General features: G+C 40.4%; 2 protein-coding genes across 4 annotated transcripts in view; one reads left to right on the top strand and one right to left on the bottom strand.

The window, feature by feature from the left end:
• The window catches only part of LOC139170265 (zinc finger protein with KRAB and SCAN domains 2-like), a 51,066-nt gene extending 34,889 nt beyond the window's left edge, over positions 1-16,177 (bottom strand). The window contains exons 1-5 of one of the 3 annotated variants that reach the window (XM_070757237.1): positions 15,753-16,177; positions 8,574-8,675; positions 5,185-5,661; positions 2,508-2,570; positions 2,302-2,400 (exon numbers count right to left, since the gene is read on the bottom strand). In XM_070757237.1, coding sequence (XP_070613338.1) covers positions 2,302-2,400; positions 2,508-2,570; positions 5,185-5,661; positions 8,574-8,675; positions 15,753-16,131 — 1,120 coding nt within the window. In that variant the 5' untranslated portion in view covers positions 16,132-16,177. The remainder of the gene's footprint in view (positions 1-2,301; positions 2,401-2,507; positions 2,571-5,184; positions 5,662-8,573; positions 8,676-15,752) is intronic. The other 2 variants (XM_070757239.1, XM_070757240.1) reach the window with 2 other exon arrangements.
• Positions 1-17,833, top strand: part of PPAT (phosphoribosyl pyrophosphate amidotransferase) — an 86,480-nt gene that overhangs the window by 47,906 nt on the left and 20,741 nt on the right. The gene's annotated exons all lie outside the window — the stretch shown is intronic.

Raw genomic sequence — 17,833 nt, 5'->3', positions numbered from 1 at the left:
TGGACTTATATATATATGAAGTAGTGTCTTAGTAATAGACTTAGTAATGTCTAGAATTCATCGTATCGAACCAGAAAAAAGAATATAAGTATTCCTTGACATATAGCCATAGTTCAGACCACAATTTTGGTCATATGTTAGGGTCACAAAGCTAGCAATTGCACTGAATTTTATTTACCACCTTTTTTGCATTAAATAAGCTTCACAATTTTTAAGCAAATCTATTATTTGGGAAACATTTCCAGCAAAAAGATAAATTATGGTCACATGATGACCACGAGATGCTGCAAACAGCCATAAACTTGAAATCCAGATTGTATGTCCCATTTTCATGGTCTGTTGAAATTTTGATTATTAGGCAACCGGTCAAATGTCAAGGCCTATCTGTATTAGGCTAATGTGAACATTACCTATGTTCCAGCATCTCCCTCGTTCCTCTCTTATTTAGCTTTTGGGAGTGAAGGTAGCTTCGCTTTATGATATTTTATTTATTATACAGTGGTACCTCTACTTACGAACTTAATTCGTTCCGTGACCAGGTTCTTAAGTAGAAAAGTTTGTAAGAAGAAGCAATTTTTCCCATAGGAATCAATGTAAAAGCAAATAATGTGTGCGATTGAGGAAGGGTGGGTGGAAGCCCTGTTTCCTCCCAGGAGATTCCTAGAGAGGCCCTATTGAGGCTTCTCCCTGCCTTTTCCGGTTACAGTTTCGGAAGCTCAGGTTAGTGGAAAATGGTTCTTGAGCAGAGGCAAAAAAATCTTGAACACCCAGTTCTTATCTAGAAAAGTTGGTAAGTAGAGACGTTCTTAGGTAGAGGTACCACTATAATAAAATAGATGCATCTCCATGTTGAGCAGAATAAACTAGGTATACTAAAATTGGACTATGGTTGACAGGATCAGTGAATTATTGTTGTAAAACTGTAGATTATCACTTTGTGCACAAAATGCTGCACTGCCAGGTTTTTTTAACATCAGACCTCAGCAAATATCGTAAAATGAGTTTCTGTCACAAAGTCTTTTCATAAACGTTTGTTACTTGATGTCATTTGTCAAGGTCTTTATCCATTACCACCGTGATTATTTGTTGTGGAAGACTTTATTTATCAAATTAAACAAGTACACAGAGAGACCTGGAAAGGTGTCAAAAGGGCTACAAATTACAATGAACTGAAGTTTCTTCAAAAAACCCAACAACCCTATACTAACTGCACAATAAAGGTGGCAAAAGTCTCATTGGTAATGGAGGAAAGGCAGAATTACCTCCGATAGGTTAGTCCTCAACTTAAGAGTACAATTGGAACCAGAATTCCTCTTGTTCAGCGAGGTAATGAAGTGAGCCATTGTGAAGAACAAAATGAAGCCAAGTGGAAGGTTGAGACTGATGGATATGTTCAGAAAAATCTATTTACTATAAGCTGAATATACTGTACATCTTTAGCTTTGGATTATATGTCATCCCTATGATATTGAAAACCATTTGCTGATAGTCTGGCTGAAACACAGTTCATTCCCTTTAATAAATCCTTGAGAACTGATGACTTGCTAGATGGCTGATGGGGTGCTAATGCTGCCCCCAATTTCAAAAAAATAATAAAGCTCCAGAGAACTACACTATGCAGTTTAGCATCAATTCTTGGAAAAACTTTGGGGCAGATCATAACAATGCAATACAATTATTAGACCCCAGAGTGTAATTATTAAAAGTGAAATTTGCTTGGTTAACCTTGCCTTGTTTTTACATCCTTAGTAGACTAGGAAATGCTGCTTGCGGGACAGCCTTCTGCCTTATGAATCCCAACAACTGGTTAGGCCCCACAGAGTCAGCTTTCTCCAGGTCCCGTCAACTAGATGTCGTTTGGCGAGACCTAGGGGAAGAGCCTTCTCTGTGGGGGCCCTAAATGCACTGGAATTACATTTAAAATAGCTCAAAATCGTCAAAATCACCATTGGTCAAATGCAGAAAGCCGCATTACTCGGTTCCACACATATACTTTGAAAATATTTTGCGATGTCCTAGGCCCCTGAAGCTCGACTAATAATTATTGCCAAATCCGGCGAAACAACTGGCCACTGTGATACAATTGTAAATAATAATATTAATAGTAATAACATCAAATTGCAACAGCAGTTCAACATCAAATCCAGTTTTCAAAGAAAAAACCCTTTTACTAGATAGCTATCTGCAAAAAGCCAAAATTATTGGATTTTTGCTTGATGCCTTTCCCTGTTCTGTGATTCAGTGGTATTTTATACAAATAATAATGTACAAAAGGATGAAATGAAAATGCAGAACATTTACCTGAATCAATAATTTCTTCTTTTATATGCTCTCTCCTGTGCGTGGAATTGGGTTTTTCCAATTGGCCACAGTTCTGTATCTCTGCTGTGCTATGTATCACTAAAACAACAAAAAGGAACATTAAGTAAACGCTGGAATCATATAGTACAGTTTGGAATTTTAATAGTTTAGTTCAAAAAAATTGATCACCAGTTTCTTATAGTCACCTGCATTTGGTATTTTCCTTGTATTAGTGTCTCCAGATGTGTTACTAATAAAGTCCTCTTCACCTGTAATTCAACGAAATTCTGAATAAAATGTTACGGATTATAGTCTTACAGCTGTAAAATTCTATTTCCTGTAAATGATGCTCGGTCCTTAACCAGCCAAGCCAAACACAGTCCATCAGCCTTAAATTGTATTTTGCTTGAATACTCAAGAAGTGCATACATGCCGTTTAAATAATTCCAGACAGGAAACAAACATAATACATTAATGGTTTCACCTATAAGTCTATAATGTTCTGTGAATTGCATTTATCATAGCGAATATCTTTGCAAATCTTAAGTGGCAATGTAATGTAATGTCTTCCTAGAAGTGTGGACATCCTTGGGCAGCAGATCAACAGCTGTCTTGGTTAAGATGATGTGGTCTGCAAGGCATCCAGTTAGGAAATGCTGAATAATAGCGATAGCATTTATACCAGTGATGGCGAACCTTTGGCATGGGTGCCACAGGCGGCACATGGAGCCATATCTGATGGCATGTGAGCTGTTGCCCTAGCTCAGCTCCAATGTGCATATGTATGCTAGCCAGCTGATTTTTGTGTCTTGCACAGAGGCTCTAGGAGGGCATTTTTGGCTTCCAGAAACCCTTCGGGGGGATGAGGCAGGACGTTTTTACCCTCCTCTGGCTCCAAGGAAGCCTTTGGAGCCTGGGGAGGGCAAAACAGGAGCCTTCTGGGCCCACCAGAAGTTGGGAAACAGGCAGTTTCTGGCCTCCAGGAGGTGGGGGAAGCTGTTTTTGCCCTCCCCAAGGATTGAATTATGGATGAGGGCACTCGTACATGTGTGATAGCACGTATGCACGCTCTTTCGACACCCGAGAAAAAAAAGGTTTGCCATCACTGACTTAGACTTATATACTGCTTCATGGTACTCTACTATCCCCTCTAAGTGGTTTACAGAATCAGTACCTTGCCCCCAACGATGGGTGTCCTCATTTTACTACCCTTGGAAGGATGGAAGGCTGAGCCAACCTTGAGCCAGTGGGGATCAAGCTCCAGGCTGTAGGCAGTCTGCAATACTGCATTCTAACTACTGTGCCACCACATCTCCTAATTACTCCTAATTACAAGGAGTTGTAACGGTGCATCATAGAAAGCACCATCTTTGGTCATATAGCTGTGGCTTCCATCTTGGTTTGTTTTGTTTTTAAACACCCACAGATATTCTTCACTATCTCACTGTATTTTATGGCAGCTATTATTTTCAACCCTCTCAAACACCTAGCAGTATTCACTGAATGTCATCTTAATTAAAGCACCTGACCAACTGGACCACATATCAGTCTTTGTAAATGAATGGTTTTTCTACTTTTCTTTCTTCCCTTTTCATAATTTGAATTGCCGTATTTTTCAGAGTATAAGATGGAGTATAGGGCGCACCCTAGTTTTGGCAGAGGAAAATAGGGAAAAAATAATCTGCCTATCATCTGGCTAGTCTTTAGTCTGGTCAGCTTCAGCACATTAGTTTTGGGTTTGAGCCCATGTGCTTGCCTTTTATTCCCTGGTTGGGGATAAGTCTTCGGAGAGGGGCGGCATACAAATCGAATAAATAATAATAAAAAAATAATAATAAAAAACACTTTCTAAAACTTCACTTCTCTCTATCTTCAGAGAGATACAATGAGAAAATCAGGCAAAGGGATTATCACTTTGCTAGCAAAGCACAGAAGATCGTTTCTGTTGTGTTCGTTTAAAGAAACACGAAGAAATTCACTGATTGGTTAAGACGCGGCTAAATATAAGTTGCCGCCAAAATTGAACTGTTGTCAATTAGAAAGCCCGCGTATAAGAAAAGGTATAAATAGGGCAACAGGTTAGCCGTTGCCCTTGTTGGGAGTTGCATTTCTGAGAGAATGCTTGCTCGTTGTGTGTTGTGAATAAATACGTTATGAACAAACAGAAGTCTCCGGTGCATTGATTTAACAGTGGCGACGAGGAGGTCGAACTCCCTCCAAGCAACCATGAGTTCGGTCATGGCTCCACCACCACCTTTCTTCAATCAAGACTGGTCATACATGTCCAAATTTAGAATCTTTCTACAAGCAAGCAACCTACAAGATGCAGATGATGTCAGGAAGTGGGCTATCTTCTTAAGCTATTGCGGACCAGCAATCTACAGCTTAGCCTCCACTCTCGTCGACCCAGATACTTTAGAAACCATTGCTTGGTCCACACTTCAAGCCAAGCTTGCTGCTCACTTTCAACCAACAACTCCTGTTCGAGTCTACCGCCACCAATTTGCACAAATTAGGGCTGGGGAAAAAGGCAGAAGATCGCTTGCTAGCGAAGCACGGAAGATCGCTTCACTGTTAGCACCTGGTTAGGATTGAAAAAGGCTCAGCTGATTGTCGGAGGGAGCAGCAATGAAAGAAGCAGGCAAAGGGAAGATCGCTTAGCTAGCAAAGCATTGAAAAATATCATTAACACCTCATTAGGACTAAAAAAAGCTTAACAAAAGCTATATTCGGAGTATAAGATGCACCCAAATTTTCAGTCTCTTAGGGGGGAAACGGTATGTCTTATACTCTGAAAAACACGGTAAGCTGATTTTGTAAAAGTTACGGAAATTCTTTGTATGCGGATCGTGCTGCAATTTTAATAAGTATCACAAATTTTACCTCTTAATTTTTTTTCTATTGTGGTCTTTATCCATTCTGTTGGTTTCTCACCATAGTCATTATGGCATCTGCTTGATTTATCTGCATTGTGTCCCAAAATAGCATCCAGTTCTCTGAAAAACTTCATGGTTTTGCTCGCGTTGCCCAAGTACTGGGCATCTTTAACACTCTTGTATTCATGCTTTAGATTTTTATATTTTGTTCTGCATTGCTTCCAGTCCCGGTCAATTCCAAACTTTTGTAGTCTAGCAGCAACGTGTTCAAATATCCTTTTGTTTCTCACTGTTCCTTCCAGTTGTTGCTGAATGCTTTTTTCTGACCAGACACGTATTAGAGCTCTAACTTCATTAACAGTCCAATGCTTTCCTCCTTCGTTTGCTACAGAAGGAATGAAGGGGGCATTTTTGGAAGCATCTAATACTGTGGTTGGATTACCTGCATCAGGTATGATAGGAGAAAGACACAGATATGTATTACCTGCATTGGGTAGGGTGGGGGGTCAGGATCAGGTAGAGATAGTAAGAGAGAGAATGTGTGGTTAACTATTTTTCTTCTCCAGGAATATCTAGGAAAATACCGAAATAAATTCAAGTTGGATAGTATCAAGTAAAATAAAAAATTGCTTTTATACCTTCTCTTGTAAACTTAGTATGTCAGGAAAAAATTGGGGGGGGGGGTGGGTATCTGAATGAGAATCCATAATATTGAGATCTGATTATCATTATTGCATTAATTTTTCTGGATGACCTATAAAACCCTTCATGGCATTGGACCAGATTATCTCAGGGACCGCCTTCTGCCGCACGAATCCCAGCGACCAGTTAGGTCCCACAGAGTGGGCCTTCGCCGGGTCCCGTCCACTAAACAATGTCGTTTGGCGGGACCCAGGGGAAAAGCCTTCTCTGTGGCGGCCCCGGCCCTTTGGAACCAACTCCCCCCAGAGATGAGAATTGCCCCCACCCTCCTCGCCTTTCGTAAACTTCTTAAAACCCACCTCTGCCGTCAGGCATGGGGGGACTGAGATATTCGTTCCCCCTAGGCCTTTACAATTTACGCATGGTATGTCTGTATGTATGTTTGGTTTTTATAATTAGGGTTTTTTTAGTTATCTTAGTATTGGATTGGATTGTTACATGCTGTTTTTATCATTGTTGTTAGCCGCCCCGAGTCTATGGAAAGAGGCGGCATACAAATCCAATAAATAAGTAAGTAAGTACGTAAGTATGTATGTTTGTATGTATGTATGTATGTATGTATGTATGTGCATATATATGTATGTGTATATATATATACATACATACTTACTTACTTACTTACTTACTTACTTATTACTTACTTACTTACTTACTTACTTACTTACTTACTTACTTACTTACTTACTTACTTACTTACTTACTTACTTATTTATTGGATTTGTATGCCGCCCCTCTCCGTAGACTCGGGGCGGCTAACAACAATATATATAGTACACTGGCCAATACATAGAAAACACTGTTCTAAACCTCTCGGCCTTTATTTGCTGTTCTGCAAAGCCATACAGCACCATAGTTCAATGGAAAATAGCAAAGTTTGGCTGTGCATTTTTTTTCTGGAAGATCATTTTAAAAATATAACAGCAACCAAAATAGTTGTGTTCAGTCTCTGTTGAGTTTGGGGATTCTATTTTTTTAAAAAATCAACCTAAAACCCAACAGGAAACAAAGCTTGGTATAGTGGTTAAGGCCTCAACTAGAAGTTGGAAGACTATAGGTTCTAGTCCCATGATGGCAAACCTATGGCCCGTGTGCCACAGGTGGCACTTGGAGCCGTATTGGAGGTCACACGAGACTTTGTCCTGTGTCAGCTGTAGCATGCATGTGCCCGCTGATTTTCGGCCTTGGGAAAGACCCTTTCGCCCTCTGGACCGCTTCAGGGAAGCTACCCTGAAGCCCCGGAGGCAAAAATAAAAATCAACCAATGGACAAACCGGAAGTTCAGAAAAGTACACTTCAAGTTTGCCTGTTGTGCTGTTTTTTCTTGCCTTAGATGGAATCTGATTATTTTGTAATCAGCTTTTTGTTAGAGTTGGTTCCAAAAATGCATCAACAACTGATTTTTGTTAAAAATAAAATCTTGCATGTGGGCCTTATTTTCATGTGTGCAGCCTTCAGGACTGTTAACTCACCCTACTTTGTCCCGGTCAATAGAGAAATTTGCTAGAAGCTAGCCAACTTCTGCATTTTTCAAAAATTAATTTTATTGCATCTCCTCACTTCAGCATTTTATTTCACGTACGAGTGGACTCACACTCGCACGTAAGCAATTCTTTTGTGAATGTCAATTAGAGGTATATTGAGTGACTCTTATTTCTAAACTGGATTGGTATGGGTCGGCAACCTGTGGCTCTGAGTCGCATGTGGCTCTTTCGTCCCCCTTCTGTGGCTCCCTGTCGGCTGAACCCACCACTGTCTGCTCCCACCCCTTGCCCTTCGCTCCCATTCACTCCTCGCTTGGCCTGAGAAGGTGAGGGCAACAGAGAGAGGGGAGAGGAGAGGGTGAGGTGCAGACCAGCCATTGGTGAGTTCGACCTACAGGAAGCCACAGCAGGGGGACCCGAAATGACTTTTGATTTAAATCATATGATTAAAAAGCACCCAAAAAAGAATGAACAACATCAAACCCACCCACCCCCAAAACCAGTAATGGGTTGCAGTCGGTACAGCTGGGATCGGGGCTCCGGTAATGGAAATGGAGATATACACGCATCTCCATGCCCCCAATGCATGCACGTGCGTGTACACACGAGATTTGACTTCTGCACATGCATAGCAAGCGAAATCTCACGTGAGGAGCTCTTGCACAAGCGATTTTGCCGTTTTGCTGCTTTTTTTTACTTCTGCGCATGTGTAGAAGCAAAGAAATCGCCAAGAATAGGTGAAATCTCATGCGCGAGAGCGTCCTCGCGTGAGATTACACTTGCTGCGCGTTTTCAGAAGCTGAAACATCAACGGACGCGGGCATGCTCGTGACGGCCTGGGAGAGTGTACCAGTAGCGGCGGCTAGGTGGAACCCCAACCGGCCACCGACTCCAAAAACCTCACCTGTTTTTGCAAATGGTTGAACAGGGAATACCCACACCCACATAAGAGACAGACAGACTAACTGATAGATAAGCAGAGAGAGAGAGAGAGAGAGAGAGAGAGAGAGATCTGTTTCTCACAGAAAAGGAAACACCGGGATCCACAAAACCAGCATAGTTTGGTAGGGTGTCATGTGACTGGGTGGGAGTGGCATCTTGTTAGCCATGCCCACCCAGGCTTTGTGGCTCCCGGTGTTTTCTTTTCTGTGGGAAATGGGTCCAAATGGCTCTTTGAGTGTTTAAGGTTGCAGACCTTGCTGCCTTTCTTTACCTAGTTCAATAGGCCTGCAGTGGGAAATAAAAAGCAATGGGTTGGTAGAAGCCTCTTCTTCCTCCTCCTCCTCTTCTTCTTCCAATGTAACTGAGACTTCACCTGGAATTATAAAGAAGAAAATATGTGTAGACGGGGGAGGGAATAGAGCAGTGATGGCAAACCTTTTTTGGCTTGGGTGCCAAAAGAGTGCATGCGTATGCCCACACCCATAATGCAATGCCCTCCCCCTTGCACATGCGCACAACCTCTGCTCTGCCTCCCCGTATGTGCACAGGCCTCACTGAAGCCTCCGGATTTCCAGTTGGCCTATTGGGCCATTTTTCACTGTCCCCAGGATTCAGGAAAAGTCTGGGGACGATGATAAACAACCCAACGGGCCAACCAGAAGTTCAGGAACAAACTTCCGGTTGGGCCATTTTTCACCATTCCCAGTCTTTAAGAGCCTTTCCTAAAGCCTGGGAAGAGCAAAAACCACTGAAAAGAAGGTCAAAAGTGAACTGGTCAGCACTTGCATGCACACTGGAGCTGACATAGGGCAATGCCTTGCATGGCCTCAGATAAGGTTCGCCACGGCATGTGTATTATGGTATTACTCTATAGTAGGGGTCTCCAACCTTGGGAATCCCAGCGACCAGTTAGGTTCCACAGAGTGGGCCTTCTCCGGGTACCTTCAACTAAACAATGTTGTTTGGTGGGGCCCAGGGGAAGAGCCTTCTCTGTGGCGGCCCCGGCCCTCTGGAACCAACTCCCCCCGGAGATTAGAATTGCCCCCACCCTCCTCGCCTTTCGTAAGCTTCTTAAAACCCACCTCTGCCGTCAGGCATGGGGGAACTGAGAATATTCTTTCCCCTTAGGCCTTTACAATTTATGCATGGTATGTTTGTTTGTATGTATGTTTAGTTTTACAATAAGGGTTATTTAGTTGTTTTAGTATTGGAATTACATGCTGTTTTTTATTACTGTTGTTAGCTGCCTCGAGTCTACGGAGAGGGCCGGCATGCAAATCCAGTGAATGAATGAATGAATGAATGAATGAATGAACAAAAAAACAAAAAAACAAACTTTAAACCTGGCGGACTTCAACTCCCAGAATTCTCCAGCCAGTGATGGTGAACCTTTTTTGCCTCAGGTGCCAAAAGAGCATGCAGGCGCACTGTTGTGCATGCAGGAGTGCCCACACCCATAATTCAATGCCTGGGGAGAGTGAAAACAGCTTTTCTCACCCCTCAGAGGCCCTCTGGAGGCTGGAAATGGCCTGTTTCCCAAGTTCTGGTGGGCCCAGTAGGCTCCCCAGGCTGCAAAGGCTGGAGCCGGGGGAAGGTAAAAACGCCCTCCCCCATCCCCCAGAGGCTCTCTGGAAGCCAAAAACGCCCTCCCAGAGCCAAAAATCAGCTGGCCAGCACACATGTGCACGTTGGAGCTGGGCTAGGGCAACAGCTCAGGTTGCCAACAGATATGGCTCCGCATGCCACCTGTGGCACCCGTGCCATAGGTTCGCCACCACTGCTATAGAGTATTATATTGAAAAACCCATGAACCTATGCAAGTACATGTCCATTTTGGGAATGCAAAAGGCTTGATGAAACCACAACATTGAACATAGCCATAAAAATGTCCTGAAGCATGATCTCTTGTAATGTTAAGGAGTACATTCGATAAACTCCACTAGAATAAATCATGTTTAAGCCACTCAGAATTGAAAATAAAAGAGAAGAAGCATGTGTACATTATTTATGCTCATTTATATATACAGTGTGAAAATAAGATGGAATCATGAACAAAACTCTACTCATATACAACGGAATGTTAGAGAGACATATTGCCAGGCAAGTTGCTCTAAATAAAAGATAGGATCTTCTTATTTTATTATCCTTCTGCACTACGAACAAATTAAGTTTTAAATTAATTGTTTGAATAGGTCCAGCCTTTAATTGAAGTGATTTGGAACTGCAGCATTTAGTTCCCAGTCTATAAACATTTTAAAATTGCAGCCTCAGGTAAGGATTATATCTAAGGTACTGTCATTAGAATAAATATACCCATTAGCTCTTTCTGCAGATTGGACTTGGAATAACTTTATATTTATTATACGCTACAAGGTGAGAAATCATGCAAGTCTTGCCTGAAGAGTAATCATATTTCAGCTTTTAATTAAAGACAAATGTGATCAAGTAAAGGTTAGCCTTTATGACGTCACCCAATTACTTTTGGGTGATGGTTCCCACATGCTACATAGCCAAAAAAACGGTCTGATTCCTGATTTAAACTATAAACTGATTATTCTAACCAGATCTGACTTCTCTGAATTACGGGATGTCCCAGCATTGCTACTGCATACCTTTCGAGTTCCCATTTATTCTCAAGATTTAACATTTAAGTCTTGAGAATAAATGCACTTGGGGAAAAGGAATCCTCAATCTGAGTATTGTATTGGCAGTTCTGTGTTAGCAAAAACCTCAGAAGAGAAGGATTTAGGGGTAGTGATTTCTGACAGTCTCAAAATGGGTGAAGAGTGCAGTCAGGCTGTAGGAAAAGTAAGTAGGATGCTTGGCTACATAGCTAGAGGTATAACAAACAGGAAGAGGGAGATTATGATCCCGCTATATAGAGTGCTGGTGAGACCACATTTGGAATACTGTGTTCAGTTCTGGAGACCTCACCTACAAAAAGATATTGACAAAATTGAACGGGTCCAAAGACGGGCTACAAGAATGGTGGAAGGTCTTAAGCATAAAACGTATCAGGAAAGACTTAATGAACTCAATCTGTATAGTCTGGAGGACAGAAGGAAAAGGGGGGACATGATCGAAACATTTAAATACGTTAAAGGGTTAAATAAGGTCCAGGAGGGAAGTGTTTTTAATAGGAAAGTGAACACAAAAACAAGAGGACACAATCTGAAGTTAGTTGGGGGAAAGATCAAAAGCAACATGAGAAAATATTATTTTACTGAAAGTAGTAGATCCTTGGAACAAACTTCCAGCAGACGTGGTTGGTAAATCCACAGTAACTAAATTTAAACATGCCTGGGATAAACATATATCCATCCTAAGATAAAATACAGAAAATAGTATAAGGGCAGACTAGATGGATCATGAGGTCTTTTTCTGCGGTCAGTCTTCTATGTTTCTATGTTTATTTACAAATGTATAGACAGAACAAATCTGGAAATCTGAGTTAAATGCTTCCATCGCAAATATTTTTCCATCTAGGAACTCTACCACAACCATTTAAGATGCTTATCAACTCTAAAAATTGGAGCTGGCATATTCTCTGAATCCAAATCCAAACTACAGTTCCTTTTTACTTTACAAATACCATATTGTTTATTCACTAAATTTATTTGCCACCCATTTCGCTATCCAAAGTGACCAAATCTTAGTCTTTGTTTGTGCAAGGAGAATTCTGATTGTTCTAAATAGTTAATTCCATGGTTGCATAATAGCTAGTTTCCCTCTTCATGCTAAACCGTAATGGTTTTTATTTATTCTGCAAACCAACATTTTGTGAGATATGGAGAACCCAAATAGGGCCTGTAGATTGCATAATGAAAGGAATTGTGTCAGGCCAGCCTGGTTAACCAAGGCCAATCAGTTTGAGCACTAACATTTTCCCCGTAGGCTGATAATAATCTGTGAAACAATAGCTACTAAATTAATTGCATAAACATTTGCACAGAATTCATTTTAGTCAGCAGCCCTGGACTGCTCTAGGACACCTCACATTTTATGAGGCTTTCTATTTTCAAAACGTTAGGACTGATTGGTGGATTGGATTTATTTGCTATGATTAGTATTCTATCAATGTTACGAAGTTTGTACATCTACATCAATAGAAATACAGTGGCACCTCTACCTAAGAACGCCTCTACTTACGAACTTTTCTAGATAAGAACCGGGTGTTCAAGATTTTTTTGCCTCTTCTCACGAACCATTTTCTACTTATAAACCCGAGCCTCCAAAATTGTAACAGGAAAAGGCAGGGAAAAGCCTCCATGCGGCCTCTCTAGGAATCTCCTGGGAGGAAACAGGGCCAGAAAAGTTGGGAAGAAGCCTCCCTGGGGCCTCTCTAGAAATCTCCTGGGAGGAAACAGGGCCTTGATTCCTTCTTACAAACTTTTCTACTTAAGAATCTGGTCACGGAATGAATTAAGTTCGTAAGTAGAGGTACCACTGTACAGCACAATAAAACCTTTCTCATAAAAGAATATAAAGACAAACAAATCATCATTATAATCATCTGATGACTCTAGTTCATCCATCTGAAGGCTGTAAGAATGAACTCCATTTTTAATAGTTTATGGGAGTTTGGGTTCAATTACTATATGGAGGTTGTACCAAAGTATGGGCAATGGATAGCCTCCATCTGCCCTTAACCTCATGAAAATGTGGGTCATTTTTACCACAGAGTTATTGACAGCAAAGGGGGAAACCATTTCTGAAGATCCTCCTCGATCCACACCTGACATTGGAACATCATCTTTCGGCTGTGGCGAGGAAGGCGTTTGCCCAGGTTCGCCTGGTGCACCAGTTGCGGCCCTATTTGGACAGGGAGTCATTGCTCACAGTCACTCATGCCCTTATCACCTCGAGGTTCGATTACTGCAACACTCTCTACATGGGGCTACCTTTGAAAAGTGTTCGGAAACTCCAGATCGTGCAGAACGCGGCCGCGAGAGCCATCGTGGGGCTTCCCAGATTCACCCACATATCTACAACACTCCATGGCCTGCATTGGCTGCCAATTAGTTTCTGGTCACAATTCAAAGTGTTGGTCATGACCTTTAAAGCCCTACATGGCATTGGACCAGAGTACCTCCAGAACCGCCTGCTACCGCACGAATCCCAGCGGCCGATAAGGTCCCACAAAGTTGGCCTTCTCTGGGTCCCGTCGACTAAACAATGTCGTCTGGCGGGCCCCAGGGGAAGAGCCTTCTCTGTGGTGGCCCGGGACCTCTGGAATCAACTCCCCCCGGAGATTAGAACTGTTCCCACCCTCCTTGTCTTCCGTAAACTACTTAAGACCCACCTATACCGCCAGGCATGGGGGATTTGAGACATCTTTCCCCCAGGCTTATTATAATTTATGTTATGTATGTGCTGTTTGGTTTTTAATTATGATAGGGTTTTTAGTTTTTTAATATTAGATTTGTGCCATTATAATATTGTTTTTATCGTTGTTGTGAGCCGTCCCGAGTCTTCGGAGAGGGGTGGCATACAAATCTAATAAATAATATTATTATTATTATTATTATTATTATTATTATTATTATTATTATTATCTGAAAGTCATTACAGTACTGATTTTTGCAAATGCCACCTTTTCTTCTGTGTAGCAGTCTACTTCCTCCAACAAAGTCCTTCACTCCTTTATGTACCACTAGGCAGCGGGGGAAGAAAACATGCTTTTGTTCACTTAGTTGCAAGCAATTAGATCCAACTCTTTGATTTGGATTAGTGGAAAAATTCCGTCTAGCCTGCTGCATCGTAATATCCTTATTTAGAGATTTTAAGAATAATAGGTGATATACGACGTATTCTTGGTACGCTGCTATTTTTCCAGCAAACATCCATAGACACGATCCACATGCATAAAGTCCTTATAGAAAGGGGAAAGGTTAGCTTTTATTTGTGGATCTCCAAAAAAACCCCTAAACATAATCTCTACATATAAGTTGGAACTGATAAACTATGAAAGCAGAACCAGAAAATTATTCCCATTTCTCATCCTCAAAACCTGAAGGAAATGGCTCGACCATTTATCTAGACATAGGATACAACTAGTGTGGGGTTTCTCTCTTTTGCTGCATTGTTTTGCATTATTTAAAGATTGTTATTTAAAAAAAAACTCAGAGGCGTAGGTTATTAATTTAGAACAAATTAATATGCATGGCAAGGTTTATGCAGACTTTTTCCTTTCTTGTTATTACAATCAGTTCTCTAAAGAAAATGAAACATTTTCAATTACTTCCCTGATCATGTTTTAAAGAAAAAAAATATTCTTGTGATTATAAATGGATACTTGAGAGCTTCACAGAATAATAATTTACACATGCTCTTATTTATTATCAAGAAATACTTTTGTCAAGTGGTTTGATTTGGTTTAGGGTTTTTTTCCCCCTTTGGTTTCTCAAATAATATATTTTCTGATTTCCGGCAGGTAAGCAAAATACATCACCCTTGTAAATGTAGTTTTTTAGAAGGTTGCCATCTCAGCAGTTGCTTCCCCAGAACTTTAATGGGTTTTTTAAATGTTTGTAATATAAGCCCCTTAGCAAGATAAGATAAATCTCTTGGGAGGGGGGGACGACAAAATTTCAAAAAGAAGAACATGTTTCCATTACTGCAAGGAGGTGGCTTTACATTTTTGGTCCTTTTGCTTAAATTCCAGCAGGGCATAAACATATCACTAGGAATGACAAACACAGAGACACATTATCTATCTATCTATCTATCTATCTATCTATCTATCTATCTATCTATCTATCTATCTAACTATCTAACTATCTAACTATCTATCTATTATAGACATAGATAAATAGATATCTATCTCTATCTATCTTCTAACTATCTATCTATATCTATCTATCTATCTATATCTATCTATCTATCTATCTATCTATCTATCTAACTATCTATCAATCTATCTAACTATCTATCTATCTATCTATCTATCTATCTATCTATCTATCTATCTAACTATCTAACTATCTAACTATCTATCTATTATAGACATAGATAAATAGATATTAGATATATTGCTTGTGGCCCAGCATTTTCTCTTTAAACCTAGCAACAGAACTATAAACCAGCACAAAATGTTACAGATAAAGCAGCAATAAAACCACAGCAGAAGTTTGCAGGCCCTTAGCCTTTTTTTTATTTTTTGGCTTTGTTTTTGTTTGGCTTAGGAAACTAAGTAGCTCCAGCAGCTGGTTTAACTTAAGTTTATGTATTTATAGAAACATTCAGGAGCAGACACCCTCCTCCTACTTTCAACACCCCCCCCCCTTTCCCCAAAAGACAGGCAGATAAGAGAGCACATTAAGTCGGTTTGTTCTACCCAACCGTGTCATCTGCAGCGCCTTGCATGGGTCTGGGTTTTTACAAGCCTGTATGTCTTTGCAGATAACAGCAATAAGAAAAAGAAAAGAAGTTTGGGGTGGGTTGTTTTTACCTTCATTGTTCTCCTTGGTGGCATTTATGATGTCATTGGCTGCACACCTGCCGTTCTCCTCCTCTGCTAACTGGGTGACCGGCTTATGTTGCAATATGGCATCCAGCTCATGAAAGAACTTCATAGTCTTGGTAGCATCTCCTGAGTTGTGGGCATATTTAACTGTCCTATATTCATATTTCAGGTTTTTATACTTTGCCCGACACTGTTTCCAGTCTCTGCAGATCCCCAACTCCTGAAGCCTTTTAGCAATGTAAATAAATATCCCTTTATTCCGTAAGGTCCCATGGAGTTGCTTTCTGATATTTTTTTCTGACCAGACGCTAAGCAAGGCTTTAACCTCCTCCTCAGTCCAATGCCTTCCTGCTCCACTCTCCATGTTGAAAGTGACCTGGAAATGATTCACTATTTCTAGCCAAGATTGCGTTTCCTAGGAAACCAGACGGCTGATTGTCAGTAAGCTCCACAGAGATGAAAGGATCCAGTTTTACTGGCTCAAGCTGCCTGAGGGGAGTAACTTGAGAAACTGCCAAATAAGCAGGTTCCGTCTTAAGAGGCAGGGAAAATAAAGCAGCTCGGGCAGAAAAAATGATTGCAAAGTCTGTTAATCATTGGCACCCCCCAAATAAGCTGTTTTCTGCCTTGCAAAAAAAAAAAAAATTAAGCACAATTCCAGAGATGGAATATTCATTCTGTAACCTTTGTTATGCAATGGGCTTTAAATATAATCTCTGCTCTTAATGTACACCGAGAGCTCTAAATAAGCTTCCCTCCATCTGGCCCCCTCCAGAGGCATTGGATCACGCGCCTAGCTGGATGCTGGGGATAATGGGAGCTGTTGTCCAACGTACATGTCAGCATATAAATGTGACGTATATCTGTCAGATTTTATATTGTTCTATTTGTTTCCTAGTATTTGATTGTTTATTAATAACCTTTGACCATCACAAAGTGTTGTATTTTATGATTACCTATCTCAACCCCCCCATGACTATAACCATGTTGCTTGTATTTTTACAATTTATATTGTTCTGTTTGTTTCCTAGTATGATTTGATTTTTAGTAACCTGTGACTATCCCTAAGTATTGTATTTTATGATTCTTGATGAATGTATTTTTTTCTTTTTTTCCTTTTATGTAAACTCAGAACATATGCATATGCATCAAAGACAAATTCCTTGTGTGTCCAATCACACTTGGCCAATAAAGAATTCTATTCTATTCTATTCTATTCTATTCTATATATAAGCTGATACAGGAGGCGAGCCCATAGCCTAGAGGCTAAGGCTACTGTCTTAAAAGGCAGAGCCCCAACTTCAAATCCCAGTAAGGGTGTGGCTAACTGATGAGGTCGAATAAGCCCAAAATAGATCAATAGTAGTCTCCCTTCCTTTTCATTATCAGCAAAAATATGTTATATATATGTGTGTGTGTGTATGTATGTGTGTATATATATACACACACACATATCTGTCTGTCAGAATCTATCTATCTATCTATCTATCTATCTATCTATCTATCTATCTATCTATCTATCTATCTCTACATACACAAATGCACACAGATACACACACACACACACACACACCCCTATCATATAGGCTATGATTTTGTTTGGAATGAAAACATTTGCATCTCTTCAGATTCGCTAACAACATAATGCCTTTCGTTTTGTAAAATATTTGTTTGTTCACATTGTTTAGAATCCCTTTCAAAACTGTAAATCATAATTTGACACATGCACATACTTACCCTTTTCCTAAATGCTTGATTTGCATTCACAGGGCCTTTTGTGATTCTGAACTAATGGAGTCACTATAATTTGAATTTTGAGCATTCAGTGATGTTCAGTAATAGCTCCACTTCAGTAGTCATCTGAGTGAATCAAGTATAATATGCTAAAAGCAAACCCAGGAAATTAAGTTCAAGTTTGTGTGGAAAACACATCTATATTTTTTTTTGTGTTGTTTAGAGCAGATACATGGCTTCCTCCACAGATGCAAGATTAAACTTAATAGGAAATGAGATAACACACTGCAGTACTAATTTTAGTTGGTTTGCAAATTATTTCAATTAAATTT

This window comes from Erythrolamprus reginae, chromosome 7 (genome assembly GCF_031021105.1).
Source record: "Erythrolamprus reginae isolate rEryReg1 chromosome 7, rEryReg1.hap1, whole genome shotgun sequence".
Lineage (NCBI taxonomy): Eukaryota > Metazoa > Chordata > Lepidosauria > Squamata > Dipsadidae > Erythrolamprus > Erythrolamprus reginae.
The sequence above is the reverse complement of the archived record's forward strand: the minus strand, read 5'-3'. Positions and strand labels throughout refer to the sequence as shown.